This window comes from Alligator sinensis, unplaced genomic scaffold (assembly GCF_000455745.1).
Source record: "Alligator sinensis unplaced genomic scaffold, ASM45574v1 scaffold783_1, whole genome shotgun sequence".
Classification (NCBI taxonomy): domain Eukaryota; kingdom Metazoa; phylum Chordata; order Crocodylia; family Alligatoridae; genus Alligator; species Alligator sinensis.
In genome coordinates, this window is record NW_005842197.1 from 1,751,301 (window position 1) to 1,768,915 (window position 17,615).

At 61.0% G+C, this 17,615-nt stretch overlaps 1 protein-coding gene across 1 annotated transcript in view; it reads left to right on the forward strand.

Moving 5' to 3' along the window:
* Nucleotides 1-17,615, forward strand: part of ARID3C (AT-rich interaction domain 3C) — a 59,244-nt gene that overhangs the window by 35,356 nt on the left and 6,273 nt on the right. The window contains exon 3 of the mRNA XM_006026567.1: nt 11,341-11,413. Within this exon, the coding sequence (XP_006026629.1) occupies nt 11,341-11,413 (73 nt within the window). The remainder of the gene's footprint in view (nt 1-11,340; nt 11,414-17,615) is intronic.

Consider the following 17,615-nt stretch of genomic DNA (forward strand, 5'->3'; position numbering starts at 1 on the left):
AGAGGGCAGCTTGGCACTAGGTGGGGGGCAGCCTGGGGGGGTGCAGTGGCTTGCGGAGGCTAATGAAGAGGCTGCCTGTCTGCGTCCCAGCATGGGTCGTTAGCAGGGGCAGGGGGAGCTGCGGGTGGGGTATCGATCCTGGGCCTTGACAGTTTAATATTGGTGTTTATAGAGGAATATCGCTCCATCGATGGCGTTAAATGAGTTACTAATTATATCAATACGCCCGCGATTAAAAAGGGCCCGCTCAGAGGTCACCGCCTGCCGCGACCGCCACCGCCGCAGGGGGCTTGCACAACTGCCTGGGGGCTGGGCATGTGTGTGCATGCTCACACGTGTTTGTACGCCTGCCATGTACATGCACATGTGTGTTCATGTAGTAGTACGTGAACCCACATGTGCATGGGCACATAGTCCATGCCTCTGTGTGTTTGCACACTAAGAACATGCACACATATATTTGTATACCTGCTGTGTACATGCATACATGTGTTTGTGTAATAGTATATGCACCCATGTGTTGGTGGGCATGTAGTCTGGGCCCATGTGTGTTTGCACACTATGTACATGCACACATGTATTTGTACACCTGTCATATACATGAACACACATGTTTGTGTGCTAATACGTGCATGCACATGTGTGTGTGCATGTAACCCATGCCTGTATCTGCATAGTATGTACATGCACATGTGTGTTTGCTTGCCTGTGTGCGCACACACACATGTTTGTGTGCATCTGTGAGCATGCATGTGTGTGCTCATGCATGCACACATTTGTGCCTGCTCTTCTGGGCATTGTGCCCATCGTCACGTGCCAACCGCTCCTGCACACTGAAGAATACACCCAGGGCTGGCTCTGGCTGAGTTTGGCCCCTTGCTCACGGAGAAGAGCTGGGGTCAGGAAGGGTTTTCCCCCCGAATCAAAGACATGGGCTTCATTCATCAGAGACGTGGCCGATCGAGCAAAAAGACTCTGGGAAGAACACGTCGGGGCTGGGCAGTGGCACAGAGAAACACCCTCATCCTGGGCACAGCTCAGCCAGTCGCTGGCACCCCGGGACCTGTCTGTGCCACGGCTATCTTGGCCAGGACCAGCCATGAGGCAGGTGCTTTGGGGTCTGGGGGCGTCTGGATCTGTGTTCCAGTCTCATTGCCCAAAAGCTGGGAAAGGTCCACGGCCAGCGCTGGGGAGGGGAGCAGGAGCCTAGGTGCTGGCTGGGAGCAGGCTGCAGGGCTCCAGGTGGGAGATAGCAAGGGAGAGGTGTAGCTTGTCCCCCACACCCGCCTCTCCCCTGGCCGTGCCCCTCTGTGCGCAGCCACGCTGGGGAGAGCCATGAGCTCCCGGCGCCATCCGTGGCCTCGTGCTCATTTCTGCCCGGGAACCTTGACCCTGAGCCTTGGGGGCAGGTTTTGCAAGCACTGGCGGCTTGGCCGGCTTCCAGCTCCGGGGGTCCTGTCCTTCCTCCTTTGTGCTCCTAGCCAGACACGGGCTCCGTCGTCACCTCGTTCCCAGCGCCGGTGAAGCGCGCCGCGGAAGAGCCGCCGTGCTGTGCCCAGAGGTGCCCGCACTTCGCTGGGAGGTGAAGGGGGCCCCATCCGTAGCTCCTTGAGGCTCGGCATGACCGGGCACACAGAGGATCTTCCCTCCAGCCAGCCCCAGACTTGTGCCTGAGTGCGTGACGCCCATCACCAGTTTGGCCCCTCTGGGCTGGGGTAGCCAAGAAAGGGGGGCGCGTGCTGGGAGCCTGCCTGGTCCCAGCACCCATCACTCACCTGTTCACCAGCACGCACGCACGCACACCCATTCACCACCATGCACATATTCACCAGCACATGCACTCACCCCCACACCCATTCACTAGCACACACACACACTCACCAGAGCACACACTCACCCATACTCACTTGTTCACCAGCACACACACACATTCATGCTCACCTATTCACCAGCACATACACTCATCAGTACTTACCCATTCACCAGCACACATACACACTCACCCCCTCACTCTCGCTGGCACACTCACTAGTGCACTTCCCAGCACACACTCCCCCATCCCCAGCAGTCTCTGGTTCACTAGCCCACACACACGGCTGTGTGCATACATGCACTCACTCATGCATTCATCGGTACACTCGCACATACCTTCTTACCCATATCTGGCTGCTGACCCACTCACCAGCATGTTCACCAGCACACACACTTGCACTCCTTCACATACACTCCCCAGCTCACTAACACACATGTGCACACATTTGCATGCACTTGCACACACACACTCACCCATTCTCCAACAAAAGCTCCCAGCAGACAACTCCCACTGCCACATCCCTGTCTGCCAGCCCATGCACACAGCGAACACTAGCACACGCAGACACCAACACACCCCCACATGCATGCATTCATCAGCTTGCAGCAGCTGCAAGGCCACACAGCATCACTGCTACCAACACACGTGTGCACCAACACACAACCAGGCACGCTCATGTGCCCAGGGTGCCCCCATGTTCCATTTGCTAACAGGCTCCTTTGTGCTTTCTGCCGCCTGGGGTGGAACAAGCTTAGCTTGTGCGCTTGTGTGCAGTCCTGGCCACATCTCAAAAGGGATGTAGTAGAATTAGAAGAAGTCCAGAGAATGGCAAACAAGATGATCGGGGGCCTGGAGCAGTTGCCAGCCCAGGAGAGACTAAAAAAACCCAGGACTCTTTGGAGAGGAGAAGGCTGAAGGGGGATAGGACAGAGGTCTATAAAACCATGAAGGTTGTGGACCAAGTGACCAGGGAACTGTTGTTCACCATTTCCCAGGATACCCGCTGACATGAGTAGGTGGCGGGTTTAAGACTAACAAGCGAAAAGGACTGTTTTACTCAACGTGTCGTTAACTTGTGGAATTCCTCGCCGCAGGAGGGGGGAAGGCAGAGAACAAGGGCCTGGACACATTCGTGGATGCTGGATCTACTGATGGCTCTTGAACAGAACAGGTGGAGATGTTTCCTCTGGCATCTCTGAACCCATAATGGTGGACACTAGTGGGATGGTATTGAATAGGGGTTAGATCACTCTAGAGAAGCCCGTTTCGATGCTCTCCCTTTATAGCATCCACCCCTGCCACAGGATGGGAGCAGGAGGGGGGCGAGATGGACCAGCCTGGCACTGCTGATGTCCTTATGTTCCTATACCTGAGCCAGGCTGGGGGTGTCCGAGTCATCTTCACGGGGCAAATGGGATATGCTGGTGTTGCTCCAGCTCCAAACACAGCCAGGTAGGGAGTCCTCCGGACCAGCAGCAGGGCAGGGGCCTGGAACGGCGCCGAGACAGGTTTATGGGGAACCAGCGGAGCGTTGTGGGCTGGCGGCGGGGCCGGGAGGAAGGAAACGCAATCCTTGCGGGGGCCGTGTCCGGACGCCCCGTGCTCCGGGGCCCGGAAGGCATTTCCCCATGAGCGCGTGGCTGGTTCCCAGGTTGGCCTTGCTGCTGGAGCAGGGGGGTCTCCCTCCCTCCCTCCCTCTCACCGGAGACACTGAGCACAGCAGGACTGGGCCAAGGGAGCAGGAGCAGGAGCTCCTGCCGCGGGGTCTGGCTTCTGCCCAGAGACCAGCCTCCAGCACGGGAAGGGACATGGCCTCTTGTGTTTCTGGGGGTCCAGCTAGCTGTCAGCCCAGGGGTCTGTGGCCTGGAGGCCTCTTCCCACCTCCATCCCTATTAGTGACATTGCCGCCAAGGCAGCTGGTAGCTCAGTTGCTATTATTCGGTGTGCTCCCTGCCCCTCTCGCGCCAGGTGCTGTACAAACCCAGCTCTCTCTGTGCGTGCACCGAGCTCCCCTGTCCAAGTCCGCGCTCAGAGCTTCGGGAGGTGTTATTTGCTCTCAAAGCACCTGCAGATGTGTCCTGGTCCGTGTCCTCTGCAGCTCCGGTGGAGTTCCCCAGTGCAGGACATGGCATGACCCAGCCATCGGCCTGGAGCCAGCCTGGCCTGTGCACCAGCCTAGCTGGAGATGGAGATGGTGAACCCCCACGTTGACACTGAACCGGGCAGGCATGCGTCCAGCACCGTGGGTCCGTGTCCTGCGGCAAAGCAGGCTGAGGGACAGGGCTGGCAATCTTTGGCTGTCTTGACCTGGGGTTAGCTCTGCTCATATGCCCCATCCCTGCGTATGACACGAGTTGTTACAGAGCTCTGCTCCACACTGGCCTAGGGTGCTGCTGAGCCACCTGGGTGCCAGGCTCACCCAGCCTCTCTGCCATTGCCTCCGGGCTCCCCTCCCGCTGCCGCGGGGCTCAGGGAAACCTTGACCCTTGCCCGCCTGGCTCTGTGCACCCTCTGCACCCCCATCCTGCGGATGCGGGTGAGTTATGTCCAGCAGGGAGGGGGGACCTGCCATGGCGTGCGCTAGGGTAATTGGTTTTTAAACGACTCTGTTTTGTCGGGGCCAGGGTGCGGCGCCAGCTCCTTTGTGCACGGCCTGGCCATCCATCCCTGCTTGCCCACTTTTGTTTCTTTTCAATGGTTCTTCATCCTCCGCCGGCCGCCTCTATCGGCCCTTCGATCCGCGCTCATTTTTTCTGCCAGGGCTCTGACTTTTATGGCCAGGGCATTGATCCAGCGCTTTGGTCCTCTCTGTCCCCCCCCTCCCGGCATCCTGTGCTCTGGTGCAGGCATCGGTCCAGGGTTTGGGGTCACGCTGAGGCCCGTGGCCTTGGTGTCCTGCCAACAATGTGCTGGGGTTTCCTGGCGGGCTGTCCAGACAGCCGGCGCGGTCTCCCTGCTGCAGGACCGGGGGCAAGTCCAAAGCAGGTCCCGGGTGCAGCACATCTAGGTCCGTTCTGACACGGTCTGATGCCCTTTGCTGACACGCCGCGGGCGGTCCTCTTCCTCTGGCACTGAGAAGGGGAAGGGCGAGGTTTGGGACACCTGCCCAACACGTACATGCAACACTGCCAAGGCACGTGCGTCCCACCGCCCGCCCAGCCATGCACCTGTCACCACCAGCACACACAGGCACCACCGCCAATGCCACCACACACTAGGACATGCATGTTCCACCTTCAGCCCCCACACATTCATTGTCACACACACATCACCACCAGTGCACATGTTCACTATTGCACACACGTACCCCTAGCAACACACATTCACTATCGCATGCATATACCACCGCCAATACACACATCATATATGTTCACTGTCACACGTCCCACCACCAACATTCACTATTATACGACCTGCTGGCACCAACCCACAGGGTCCTGGCTGGAGGGTCTTGCCCCTCTGCTCAGGGTCAGACCAACTCTAAATTGGGGTCAAGAGGGATTTCTACCCTGCTCAGACTGGTCTGGACTGGGGGGTTTGCCTTCCTCTGCAGCAGGGGCACAGGAGCATCTGTGAACCCCCTTTGCAGCAGCAGGACGTTGGTTGCCGCGGTCCCCCCGCTTTCCCTGGGGCAGGGGCAGGTGTGATGCGTGGGCTGTGTCAGGGTTGCTGGTAGTTTTGCTCAGAGGTCGGACAATGGGTTTGTCCGGGCTGGTTTGCACAGGGCTGATCCTGCCTCAGGCAGGGCTTGGACTAGATGTGATCTCCAGCGGTCCTTTCCAGCCCCATGTCTCTATGACTATATGATATGTGTGCACACAGCCTCAGAGATTTGCTCACACCCACAGACTAGCATGCACATGCCCCACATGCACACACTCTCATGATGCACAAATGGTATCACAGATCCACTGGCACGCACCCACCGCAGATCCCCTGAGATGCATGTATGCGTGCCTACACTCACTTGCTTATATCCACATGTGGCTGGTACACCCAGTGCTCACAGACATGCTAGCACACATGGACACATACGTGCTCATGCACATACAGCTCACAGATGCACTAACAAGCGTATGTGGTGCACCGTGCACGCTTACCCCACTGCCTGCTCTGGGTCCCTCACTGCAAAGCTGCCCAGCAGCAAGCGTGGCCTGGTCCTGCTGAGGCTGAGGGGAAGGGGCTTGGCAAACCCATTGCCCATGCCCACTGGCATGGCTGAGCCAGCTGTGCTGAGCCCTGCAGAGGCACCTGCACCATTGTCCTTACACCTGCCTCCCCTCCGTGCCTCCGGCCCATCAATCAGCTGTGTCTCCCATCCATCACTCCTCGGTGACATGGGACAACCTGTGCTTATCGTATCATCGATAGGTCCTGGGTCAAGCATCCCCTTCCACCGCAGCCTCCCACTAGACAGCAGCCAGGAGCCTCCTCTCCTCTAGGATGCAGGGGGCTCCGCCGCCCTGTCATATGCAGGCATGGGGCATAGCAGAGCAGGGAAATGCACCCAGGCAGCAGCTTCCCCAAAGCCCATTCATGAGCACATCCATTGCATGCAGCCCGGATCAGAAATGTCTTAGTCTGGACCTTGCAGGGGCCTCCCAGGACACTGGGGCACCCAGCTGGTGGCTGGCGTGGTTTCCGTGCTGCCTGGTAGCAGTGCCAGGCCAGCAGGGAGTCTCGGTGCTGGCCACAGCAGAGCCTTTGGTCCAGCACGGTGGCCCTGGGACCGGGCGCACCCCCTGGGCTCCAGCCTCTTCTGGGGTGGAAGCCCCATCCCTGGCACGTTTCTGGAAAGAGACTGCCATGGCCCCTTTGCAGAGGTTGGCACTGCCGTGCTGCACTCCCCCCCAGATCATCAGCTCCCTGCAAAGCAAGTGCAGCCCTGGTCAGTGCTTGGAGGGGAGATCTCAGCAGCCCTGGCATTAACCCCTTCATCCCCTGCCTGCTCTCAGGGTCGGTGCCATCCCAGTCTGCCAGGTCCAAGGCTCCTGCTACCTGCTGGAGGCTTGGGGAGTGGGGGGGAGGGGGGCACTCTCTCTGCCTGGGGCACAGTCCCCTTCCACCTCCCTCCCTTCCCCCACTAGCCAATGCAAATATTTGTCCCCAGGACAGCTCTAAAGTCCGGGGTTTGCACACAGGTGAGTGCCCTTCTGGGCACCTGTGGGGATCCCGGCAGCGGTGGGGGTTGGTGGTGGAAGAATACATGTGGGGATCTGGAGCAATGAAGGATGTAGGTGGCCGAAGGATACCTGGTGGTCCTGGCACTCCCCGGGCACCAGCACCCCTGGTTCTGGGTCTTCCTGCCGTGCCAGCTGCCCCACACAGGTGTGCAATGAACCAGTGTGTCTCACCCCCGCTGTGTATCACAAGCCCCTGGCCCCAACCCATCTCCTGGGAGCTGGCTGGGAAAAGTCCCCAACATTGCTGGAAAGGCCCCAAGACACAGAGGCACACAGAGCTGGTCCCGGTGCTGGTGTTAGATATTTCTGCACCACAGTCGAGCCATGATGCCTGGGATATTCTGCAGAGAGCAGCATTTGAGAGCCCAGGGCCCCCACGCTGAGCGCTGGGACATGACAGGAGCCCTGTCCCTGGGGCAGTGGGATGCTCATAGGAGCCCAGAGGGCTCCCCGTGCCCCTGAGGGAGGCTTCAAACCCCCTGACACATGGAGCAAAAAAGGGGTAAGGGGGCAACCAGCACAGCCCAGAAGCCTGGGAAATCCCCACAGCAGAGCATGGGCATCGCTGCACCCAGATCATCCCTGCCCAATGGCTGCCCAACCTCTCCTGGACACCTCCAGCGCGGGCGAGTCCCCCCTTCCCTGGGCAGTCTGGGGAGAGGACCATGCTCAGCAGCAGGAGAAGGGAGCAGAGCTCCACCGCCGGCTTCGTCGTGCCAGAAGGTCACAGCCTCTGGGACAAGGTCACGGAGGGGCAGAGCCGGGGGAGCTCTGGCTGGGCAGTTAGGGGGTGAGGGGTGGGCTCTGCTTGCTGTCCCGGGCTGCAGGGCAAGGTGGAGGGTTCCTGGTGCTTCCCCGGTTTCTGGGCTTTGCTGTTTGCCACGTGGGGTCAGGAAGGAATTATTTTCCCCTCTTGCTGCTACATGGGGAGGGTTTAAGCCTCCCCCAGAGGTGCTGGTGCTGCTGCAGCCCAGGCTGGGGCTGGGGCTGGGCTGTGCCAATGCTCCTGCTGGCACCAACCCCGCAGGGGCCTGGCTGGAGGGTCTTGCCCCCGTGCTCAGGCTCAGCCCAATGCTGCACTGGGGACAAGAAGGGATTTCCCCCCCTGGTCAGACTGGTCCAGACTGGGGGATTTGCCTTCCTCTGTACTGGGGGCACGACTTCTATCTGGGGTCTCTGGAGTGTATGTTAACCCCCCATGCAACAGCAGGACACTGATGCCTTCATCCCCTGGCTTTACCTGGGGCAGGTTTGGGGGTCTTGGTGTCCCTGGGCAGTGGGCCTGGTAGCTGTGCCGTGGGGTGACGGTGTCGTTTTAGGAACAGGTCAGACAAGGATGTGCCTGGGATGGTTTGGACAGGGCTGGTCCTGCCTCAGGCCGGGGCTTGCACTACATGTGACCTCCGGAGGGGCCCGGCAGCCCAGCTACCCCGTGATTCTGCCATCCCCCTTCTTTCCCCAGCCAGCTTCTCCGCCTGCTCCCTTTCTGGCTGGCCCCATGCCCTGGCTCCGAAATCCCCGTGCCGGTACCTCGACTTGTGCCCCACAGCTCCCTACCCTTGGCTGCAGTGCCCCCTACCCGCAATGATGCCTCTGCCGCCATCCAGCTGTGCACACACTCCGCAGCAGTGCCAGATGTGCAGGCTCCTCCAGAGCTCAGGTGTGGGGGGAGGCTGGCAGGGCCTGGTTGGGCAGATGGCACTGTAGGGAGCAGGACAGCACGACACCGGGGCATCAAATCATGTCTTGAAATGATGAAGCAGCTCCATGCTGTGGGGAAGAGCTGCAGCAGGATGGTTGGGGTGAAAGGAAGGGACCCCTCAGGAAAGCGCTCAGCGCCTTGATGGCAGAGGTGCTGTTCACCCTGTCCGGAGAGGTCTGGGAGGAAGGACCCTAACCCTAACCCTAACCCACCCCGGCAGTGGGGGGATTCGTTCCTTCATTACTCAGAGGGGTCCAAGCTGGACGCTGCTCTGGTCCCTCCTGCTGGTGCTGGGGTACTTTTCCAAGCACCGTGTGTGCCCAGAGACCCCCTTGCTCCACTCCCCTGGCATGCAGCCACCTCTGGGGAGGAACAAGGCCGCTCCACAGCTCCCCAACAGCTCGGCGTATGGACAGCAAACTCGTCCCCTGCCTTTGCAGACGCAGTCCCAGCACAGGGCTACCCTGATCTGTAGGTTCCCGAGGGATCGGAGCGTCACAGCTTCCCATGGGAAGCCCCGTGCTCTCTGCCAGCCGGGCCCGACACCCAGCTCCTGGCCAGACCCTTTCTCAGCCCTGTTGGGGGATTCCCCGTGTGTGTACCCAGGGCAGCCTTCCCTGCCAGACGGTGTCAGCAGCCTGGCTGGCACCGGGCCTTAGCAAAGGGCTCTGACCCCGCTGAGCAAACAGCCCAGCTGCCAGGAGCCCCAGGCAGAGGCAGCATCGGCTGGGCTGGGGCTTTTGGGGTGGCTGATGGACGGGCACGGAGCTCAGTGATCTCGCTGCGTGGGGTTTGGCTTGTCCTTTGCCCTCTGGGGATGACACTTGTGTCCCTGTGATGTGGAGGCTGCCCCAGAGCATGCGGGTGGCCAAGCACAGCAGTCGTGCCCCCACCTTGCGGTTGTCACAGCCCCATGTTATGATATCACTGCCCATGGCGCAATAGCCACATGCCGTAGCAGGCACATGGCATGATTGCCACAGCCCATTATCATGACAGCAGCCCCCATGTCATGACAGTGGCAATGAGCATGATAGATGCATGTTGCAATGGGTGCATGGCGTGATTGGTGCAGCCTGGGTCATGATAACAGTGCCATGTCATGACAACAATGAGATGCCATGATAGCCACACGTTACCGGCTCACGTCATGATTGGTCAGCCACTGCGTGATAGCCGTGCCATGTCGTGACAGTAGTACTATGCCACGATAGCCACATGTCATCATCTGATGCGCCCAGTTAACAGCATGATAGCAGCATCATGTCATGACAGCACCTCCTGCTATGACACATTGCAATGGGTGCATGCCACGGTGCCATGCCGTGATGGTCATGTCATAGCATGGTATAGGCATGGCCCTTGCTGTCCATGTGGCGATAGTCACAATGTGGCATAATAGGTGTGTGTCACGATCACTGTGGCTTATATCATGATAGTGGTACCCCGTGACACAAAAGTTGGGGGTTCACCTCACAATAGCTGCCCTGGGACGTGAGGATGGCTACATGCATGTCCAAGCTGAGCTAGACTCCCCATGTCACAATAGCTGCAAACCCTGTCGTGACAATCATGCCTCATGTCATGACATGATGTGACGGCAGGGTACGGCTTTGCTCCTGCTCCGTGGTGGCCACACGAGGACATGACAAGGTCCCTTTCCTGTGGCTGCCGTGTCCCCGTGTCATGACAGCTGTGCCCACAATTGCTTGGGCTCTGTCTTCCTGTTGTGATGCTGCACCGTGACGTTCGGGGTGGGTGGCTCGGGGTCGCGACTCTGAAAAATCCCCTGTCTCCTGGGATGTGGGAAAGAGAAGGGGAGTCTGTGTCTGTCCGTCCATCCACCCATCCATCCGCTCATCTGTTATTATCATACAGCTCACCCATCCACCTGTCTGTCTGCAGGTCCAGCCCTTCTCTCTGTCCACCCCCATACACCCAAGGTATGTCCCTTCCCATCTGTCCTCACAGCCTGCCTGTCTCTCTGTCTAGCCTCCCCCGTGCTGGGGTGTCTGAGCACCTCGGGGGTATCTAAGCCTTTCGCCAGCCTGCAGCTGGGAGCACAGGAGCTGCCCTGAGCATGGCATGGTGCCCTGGCGCCCTACGGCAGGGCATTCAAAGGGCTGGCACGGCACCAGCGTCGGGCTGGCTGCCAGGCCAGCGGTGAGCTGGATGCTGGCCACGCTTTAGCACCGTGACAGATTCTCCACGGGCAGCAGGTGCCGGGGCACCGGGCGCTGGAGACAGCACAGGCTGCAGTGGTAGGGAGTGAGCGCCACAGCCCAGGTCCAAGAGCAGGGATGGGCACCTGGGCGGGCGCTGAGGTCCCGGTGCTGTGGTCTCGATGCAGCCAGCGGGGAATCCAAGCCAGGGTCAGCGCTGGGCGATGGGGGAGGCAGACTCGGGCACCAGGGAGGCGGATGGGGCAGGAAGCTGCAGCCCTGGGCACTTGCCCAAGAAGCTGGAGTCCTGCCTGGGCTCACAGCCCTTCTCCGCTGGAGGGGCTCAAGCCCAGACCCGTGTCAGCACTCGGAGACTCCCCGCTGGCAGTGGAGGGCACAGGGCGTGCAGCAGAAAGCGCCTTCCCCTATCCCCCGTGCCCGGCCCCGCCAGGCTGACCCCTGTTCCTCTCTCCCCTGCAGCTGTACGAGCTGGACGACGACCCCAAGCGAAAGGAGTTCCTGGACGACCTCTTCGGCTTCATGCAGAAGCGAGGTACGGGCAAGGGGGAGCAGCCTGGGGTGCCGCAGCGCCGCCAGCGTCCGTCTCCAGGCTCTGGCCCGCGGGCTAAAATGAGGGTGCTCTGGGGATGCTGGCTCTGCTCTAACCGGTGCAACGAGGGCTGGGATAAGAGGGGGCTGCGGTTGGGAGCTCGGAGTCACGTCCCAGCCGCGCCGGGAGGCCGGGGGGGCTGCGCCGTCCCTGACGGACAGCTGCCCCCTCATCGGAAATCAGTGCGGCCGTGTTATCAGCCCCCAGCGGGGAAACCAGGCCGCTGCCGCAATCGCGGGGACTCGATAAATGCTTTAACCTTTGCCCTCTCTCCCCCCTCCCCAGCCGGCCGGGAACAATTACGGGCCCCCGCGTACGGGGCCGGATTAATTAGGGCTCTTTGCCAGCATCTGGATTAATGAACACGCCGCTCGATAGCGCATCAACCCCAGGCAGAGGTTAATGCTTTGCTAATTAACGGGGAAAGGCCAGGCGGGCTTGCAGGGCGGGCGGAGGGGCCTGCTCTGCTGGGGGGGGGTATCACCCCCCCCCCCCCCCACACCCCCACAACCCCCCCCCCTGCCACATCTGCCTATACATCCCCCCCCCCACCATACCCCCCCACACACACACACATCCCCTTTGGTGCTTGCTCTCTGCCAGGAGGGTGCCTGGGCTGCGGCCGAGACCCGGCAGACTCGTGTCACGCAGGGGTTGGCCATCACAGGGGAGAGACAAGACACAGGGGCAGCTGTGCAGGTTCGTTATCTCTCTCTCCAGAGCTAATTAACTCCAACGCTGGATGCTAATTACCCAGCAGCCTCTCTGCTTGCGCCAGGCTTTGTGCTGGACAGTGTTGTCTCTGCTCCCCCAACCCCGGATCCTGAAACCCCAGCTCTTGGGGGCTTCGTGCCCGTGTCCTGGCCGCGTGCCCGGAGTCACGCATCCTGGCCGAAGCTGCTGCGCCTGCCGCGTTCCACCCCAGAGGTGGCTGCATTTCAGCCCGGTTCACTCTCCTGTGAAGGGCTCTGGAAAGGTCCATGCACGGCTGTTGTCCTGGGAGCAGATGTATTGAGGGCGGTCGTTTGTGTAGGACCTACACAAAGCATCTGTTGCTCCAGGTCTGTTCCAGCACTGGGAGGTCGGCGTGGGCACGGGGAGCACGTGGAGCCGGCCAGGGGGTGGATACTCCTCCCTGGGCATGGCAGCAGGGGGGAGGGAGCATGTGGCACACAACGGGGGGCAAAGCTGGGGCTGGGGGCTGGGCTGGGGGCAGACAGAGCAGCTGCTGGCCGGCGGAGGGGGCTTGGCGAGGCGCAGGGGATTTATGACCCTCCTTTGTAGCAATATTTATCCAAGCGCTGGGCCATGAAACTGGTTCTTCCTGCTCCCGCAGGCCCCCTCCTTGCAGTGGGAGGGGAGCAGGACCTGCCCAGGGGCTTTGAAGATGCCCAAGTGTGAAACAGCCTCAAAGCAGGAGCTGCCTCCCAGGGGTGGTGAAATGGAGCCTGCCCGGCTACAGCCCCTTTACCAGGCATCTGGGCAGGCCCCTGGCTCAGGGCTGGGGGCTGTGCCAGGCTCTGGGGCATGCCAGGCATGGGCAACCGTGGCTCCCTGGTTGAAAAGACCGGGCTGCGGTGGCCTCAGCATGGCAGGGAGGGGACTCAGCATGTGGCTGGGGTGCTGCATGCGTGTGCACTTGTAAGTGCACAGAGAAAGGAGCCGGGGGTGCAGTGGAGCACTAGGTCACAGGTAACCCCTCTGTACCTGTTCTCCCTCCCAAGCGCAGCAGGAACAAGCCTAGCTGATGCTTGGAGGAGCGACCTTTTTGGGGCTAGGGTGATGCTCCCAGGTTATAGGCACTTCTCCGTGTCTCAGCCACAGCGTAGCTTAAGGCCGTGCTAGCTGATACGTTCCTCCCAGGGCTGCTTGTTTTCTGCCAGGTTCGGGTGGGCAGCGAGCCTCGTTGCAGCCTTAGGGCGCTTGTACACGTTGCGAATCGTTCACGTAGACGTTGTGAAAAATCACGAAAAATCGCCACTTGTGTAGCATCGTAAAGACTGCCGTTCCACCCCAGAGGTGGCTGCGGTCCAGAGACAAAGAAGATCTCTCGCCCCCGGTTGCGGAGCCGCGTGCGGGGTGCGGCTGGGAGAGGGCAGCGGAAGCAGCAGCCGGAGCCCTGCGTGGGAGCCGGGCGGAGGAATGTCAATGTTTACCTTGAAAGTTTTTATTGCTTGACCTTGTGTCTCCGCCCCGGCTCGTGTGTGTGCGTGCGCACGCACGCACGCATAGGTGTGCATGCACACATGCATGCAGGGGAGAGAGGTGCTGTGCCTCTCTGGAGTGGGGATACCCGAGCGAGACAGCGTGCACGTGTGACTCTGAATGGGTGACCCAGTGGGGGCGTTCCTCTGCCCGCCCATGTGCATGTGTGTTTGTACACCTGGGTGTGGAGGGGCAGAGGTCACATGTGTTTCTAGGAGGGTGTGTAGAGTCTGCGGGGGAGGCAGGGCACAGGGGCGTTTGTGGGGATGGGTGTGTGGTTGGGAGTTAGGTATGTGAGTGGTGTCTGGCTGCATGTGGGGGGGTGTCTGGCTGTGTGTGTGCATGATGTGGGGGTGTGCTCTGGTGTGTGGGCCACGCCTGGGTGACTATGTCTGCCTGTTGCCTAGGGGAGTGTGTCAGGGGTTTTGCTTCTCTTTCTTTGCCTGTAAGAGAATGTGCACGTGTGTTTGTGGAAATGAGGGAATGTGTGTGTGCGTGTGTGCGCGCGCGCATGTGTGGTGGGTGTTATAGGCATGTTGGGGAGGAATTATTTAAATCTCATCCATTATCTTGTGCATATTAGTGTATATGGGGAAGCAGCATGTGTGTGCATGTGTGTGTGTGCAGTATTGTAGGTGTAGGTATGTGTATGTGTGTAAATTGTGTTGTGCACGTGAAAGAATGTGTATGAGTGTATATGGGGGACATGTGTTTGTGTGTGTGCATGTGTGTGTGTTGGGAGCAGAGCATGTATGTGTGCGTATACGTGTGTGTGTGGTGTGTGTATTTGGGGGATCAGTGTGTGAGTGTGTGTGTGTCTGGGGGAGCAGTGTGTGTGTATGTGTATGTGCATTTGTGTATATATGTGTGCACACATGTGGTACATGTATGAGGGACCAGTGTGTTTGTGTATGGGGGAGCAGTGTGTGCATGTGTGTGTGTTCAGTGTTGTAGGTGTGGGTGTGTATGTGTGCGTGTAAATTGTGTTGTGCATGTGAAGAAATGTGTGTGCATATGTGGGGGATGTGTATGTGTGTGTATGTGTGTATAGGGGAGCAGAGGACGTATGTGTGTGCACGTGTGTGGTGTGTGTCTATGGAGGAGCAGTGTGCGTGTGAATGTGCATTTGTGCATGTGTGCGCATGGGGGAGCAGAGCGTGTGGGCATGTTCATGTGGTATGTGTGCACCCCATGTGGGGTGGGGACGACACCCATGTGTGTGCGCATCTGTGCACAACCCAGCTCCATCCATCACCTCGTTGTGAACTACAGACGTGGGTGAGCCCCCCCGGTCCCCACCCAGCCGACTGCGTGTTGCTCCCATGTCCTGGCGAGGGGGTGGCAGGGGGCACACATGTGCCCGAAGCCCCCGTGGGCACGGGGGGGGGGTCCTGGCTCACAGGCGCAGCCCCCTCAACAGGGCAGCCCCCCCAGCTCCCCACCCGCAAGCTTGAAAGTGAGCTTGGGCCGCGCTGCCTCGTTAGGTCTGAGCAGGTCATGACCCCGACGGTGCCCTTTGACCCCGGTGCCATCCATCACCAGCTGCCGGGCGCTGGGGGGGAGGGGGGGGGGCAGGGACACGGGCAGCTGGATTGGCTTGCACGCCCGGCTCCGTTTCCCCACTAGAAAGGACTCCCGTGTGCACCCAGGTTGCGTGCACGTGCACACGGGGCCCAACGTAGCCAGACGGGGAGCCGACGAAGAGGGGGCTCGGTGCTGATGGGGGGCCGTGAGGGGCTAAGCCAAGCCGCGGGGGCCGTTCCTCGCAGGCCCCCCCGCACCAGAGGACTGGGCCTTCAGACCCCCCCAGAGGCCACGGCGGATTGATGCGCCCGCTGTCAGCCCTAATGAACCCGCCGCCGCGTCCCGCTCGCTGCTTGTCGGAGCAATTAAGCCCCTTCCATCTGTCAGCGGGGCGCCGAGATGAGCCGCGCTGAGAAATGGGCCCTCGTGCCAGCCACCCGCTGCCTCCCCCAAGCCCTGCGAAGCCACGACCCCTGTGCCGCCCCCCACGACGTGGGAGGGGGTGCATGCCGGCCAGGGGGGTCCGTGCCATGGCTGGCAGGGCAGGGGGAGGCTCCGAATCTGCAGCAATGCAGCTGCCTCTGGGGTGGAGCAGGGAGGAGTGACGAGGTGGAACGGGGTGCTTGGCTGCCAGGGGCTCCCAGCAAGCCTCCTGCGGGCATCCAGCGCCTGCTAGGGTGCTGAGGTCAGTGGGGTGGGTGCAAAGCTGCCCTCAGTGGATGCACCCAGGTGCCAGCTGCCACCCCCTTGACACAGCTCGGGGATGGCAACCCCATGGCACCCTGTACGCGGCTGTGCCCCGGGCCGGGCACAGGATGGGATGGAAGGATCCGGCCTCCCCCGGGCTTTGCATCCCCCCCGCAGCCATTCCCGACCCTGCCGATAATTCCCCTCCATCCATCACGCCGGAGCTAATTGTCGGCCCACAATGGCTGCGCCTCCTGAATGGGCTTTTGTGCGCCTCTCCAGCCCGGCGCAGGGAGCCATCACTCTGCGGGGCCCCGACAGGTCCCTTTGTCCCCGCAGGCCCCCGCCGCTCCGAGACGCCCCCGAGATTAATGACAGCCCATTTTCATGTGTGCGTGCGGGGCGGGGGTCAGCCATCTCCTCCGACCTGAAAGCCCCGGGCAGGGGCCGGCCCCAGAGCTGCACCCCACTGCCCCCCGCCGTCACTCGCCTGGGGTCCGTGCAGCATCCGAGGCAGAGATGAGGCTCCCGGCTCGGGTCTGGGGCCAGCAGGGAGGCGGGGGGTGGTCCCTGGACCTGGGCTGAGCCCCAGCAAACTCACTCCCCTTGTGATGCAAGGGAGGGTGGGACTGGGACGTCCCAGGAGAGCAGTATCCCGTGTCTGCAGCCCCTGCTCAGCGCAAGGGCCCCGATTCTGCACCCAGGGAGCGTGCCGGCGGCGAAGGCGGATGGGTGCAGCGGCAACCCCCCGAGCCCCATTCTTGTGCACAGAGGAGCCTGTGGGAAACAGAGACCCCCTCACCCTGCCTGGTGCCACCTGGCTGGGTCCAGACCCCCCACCCCAGCCGCGGCGTGATGGAGCAGCCCACAGCAGGGCTGCTGGGCTCTGTGCGGGACGCCTGAGCTGTCCCGGGACCGGGAAGCTGCAACGTTGCAGGGAGCAACGAGGCTTTGCTTCGAGGAGATGCCGGCGGCGGTGGGGGGGGATGCAGGACCCAAACTCCTACCCCCGGCCAAGCCGCCCAGACAACAAAGTTAAATGAACTCAGCCAAGGAATAAAAGGAGCTCATTTGTCAGGCTCCGCGCGGCCGGTGAGCCAATATCGGGGCCATAAATTAGGGTCCGGGAAAGCTGCGGTGAGTGACGGTTTCGTTTGAGGTGGGAAGCAGGCCCGTGACAGCCTCTGCAAGGCAAATGGATGGCTTTCCGATACCGCCACCGCCGCCCAAAGAAAGGCCAGGATGAATGCGGGGCACCCCCGCCCGCCTCGCTCCCCGGGCACCAGGCATTGGCGTGACCTCCGGGCGCTGCATCGCTGCAACAGTGCAGCAGCTGCGACAGCAGGGCTGGCACACGCGGCTCCTGCCCGAGCTGAGCGTGGCCAAGCTGGCACCGGTGCCCGCGCATGACCAGGGGTCTGCAGAGGCCCCTGTCCCAGAAAGGGGATGCATTGGTGACTCCACATTGCCGCTACAGCCAGCGCTGTGAGCAACCACGTCGTTAGGAACGGTCCAGGAGCCAGGCAGCTGCATGCTTCAGGGCAGGCTCTGCCTGCGGTATGGGGGTCAGGAAGAAATGCTGCAAGAGGGAAATGTTCGCGCTGCACCATGATTTTCCCGGGTCCTGGGGGGAATCGGAGCCGGGGGCAGCAGGGAGATTTGCCCCCTCCCCAGCAGCTCCTGTTCCCCCAGGTGAACCCAGACCCTGCACCCCCGGGCCGGTCCCTCT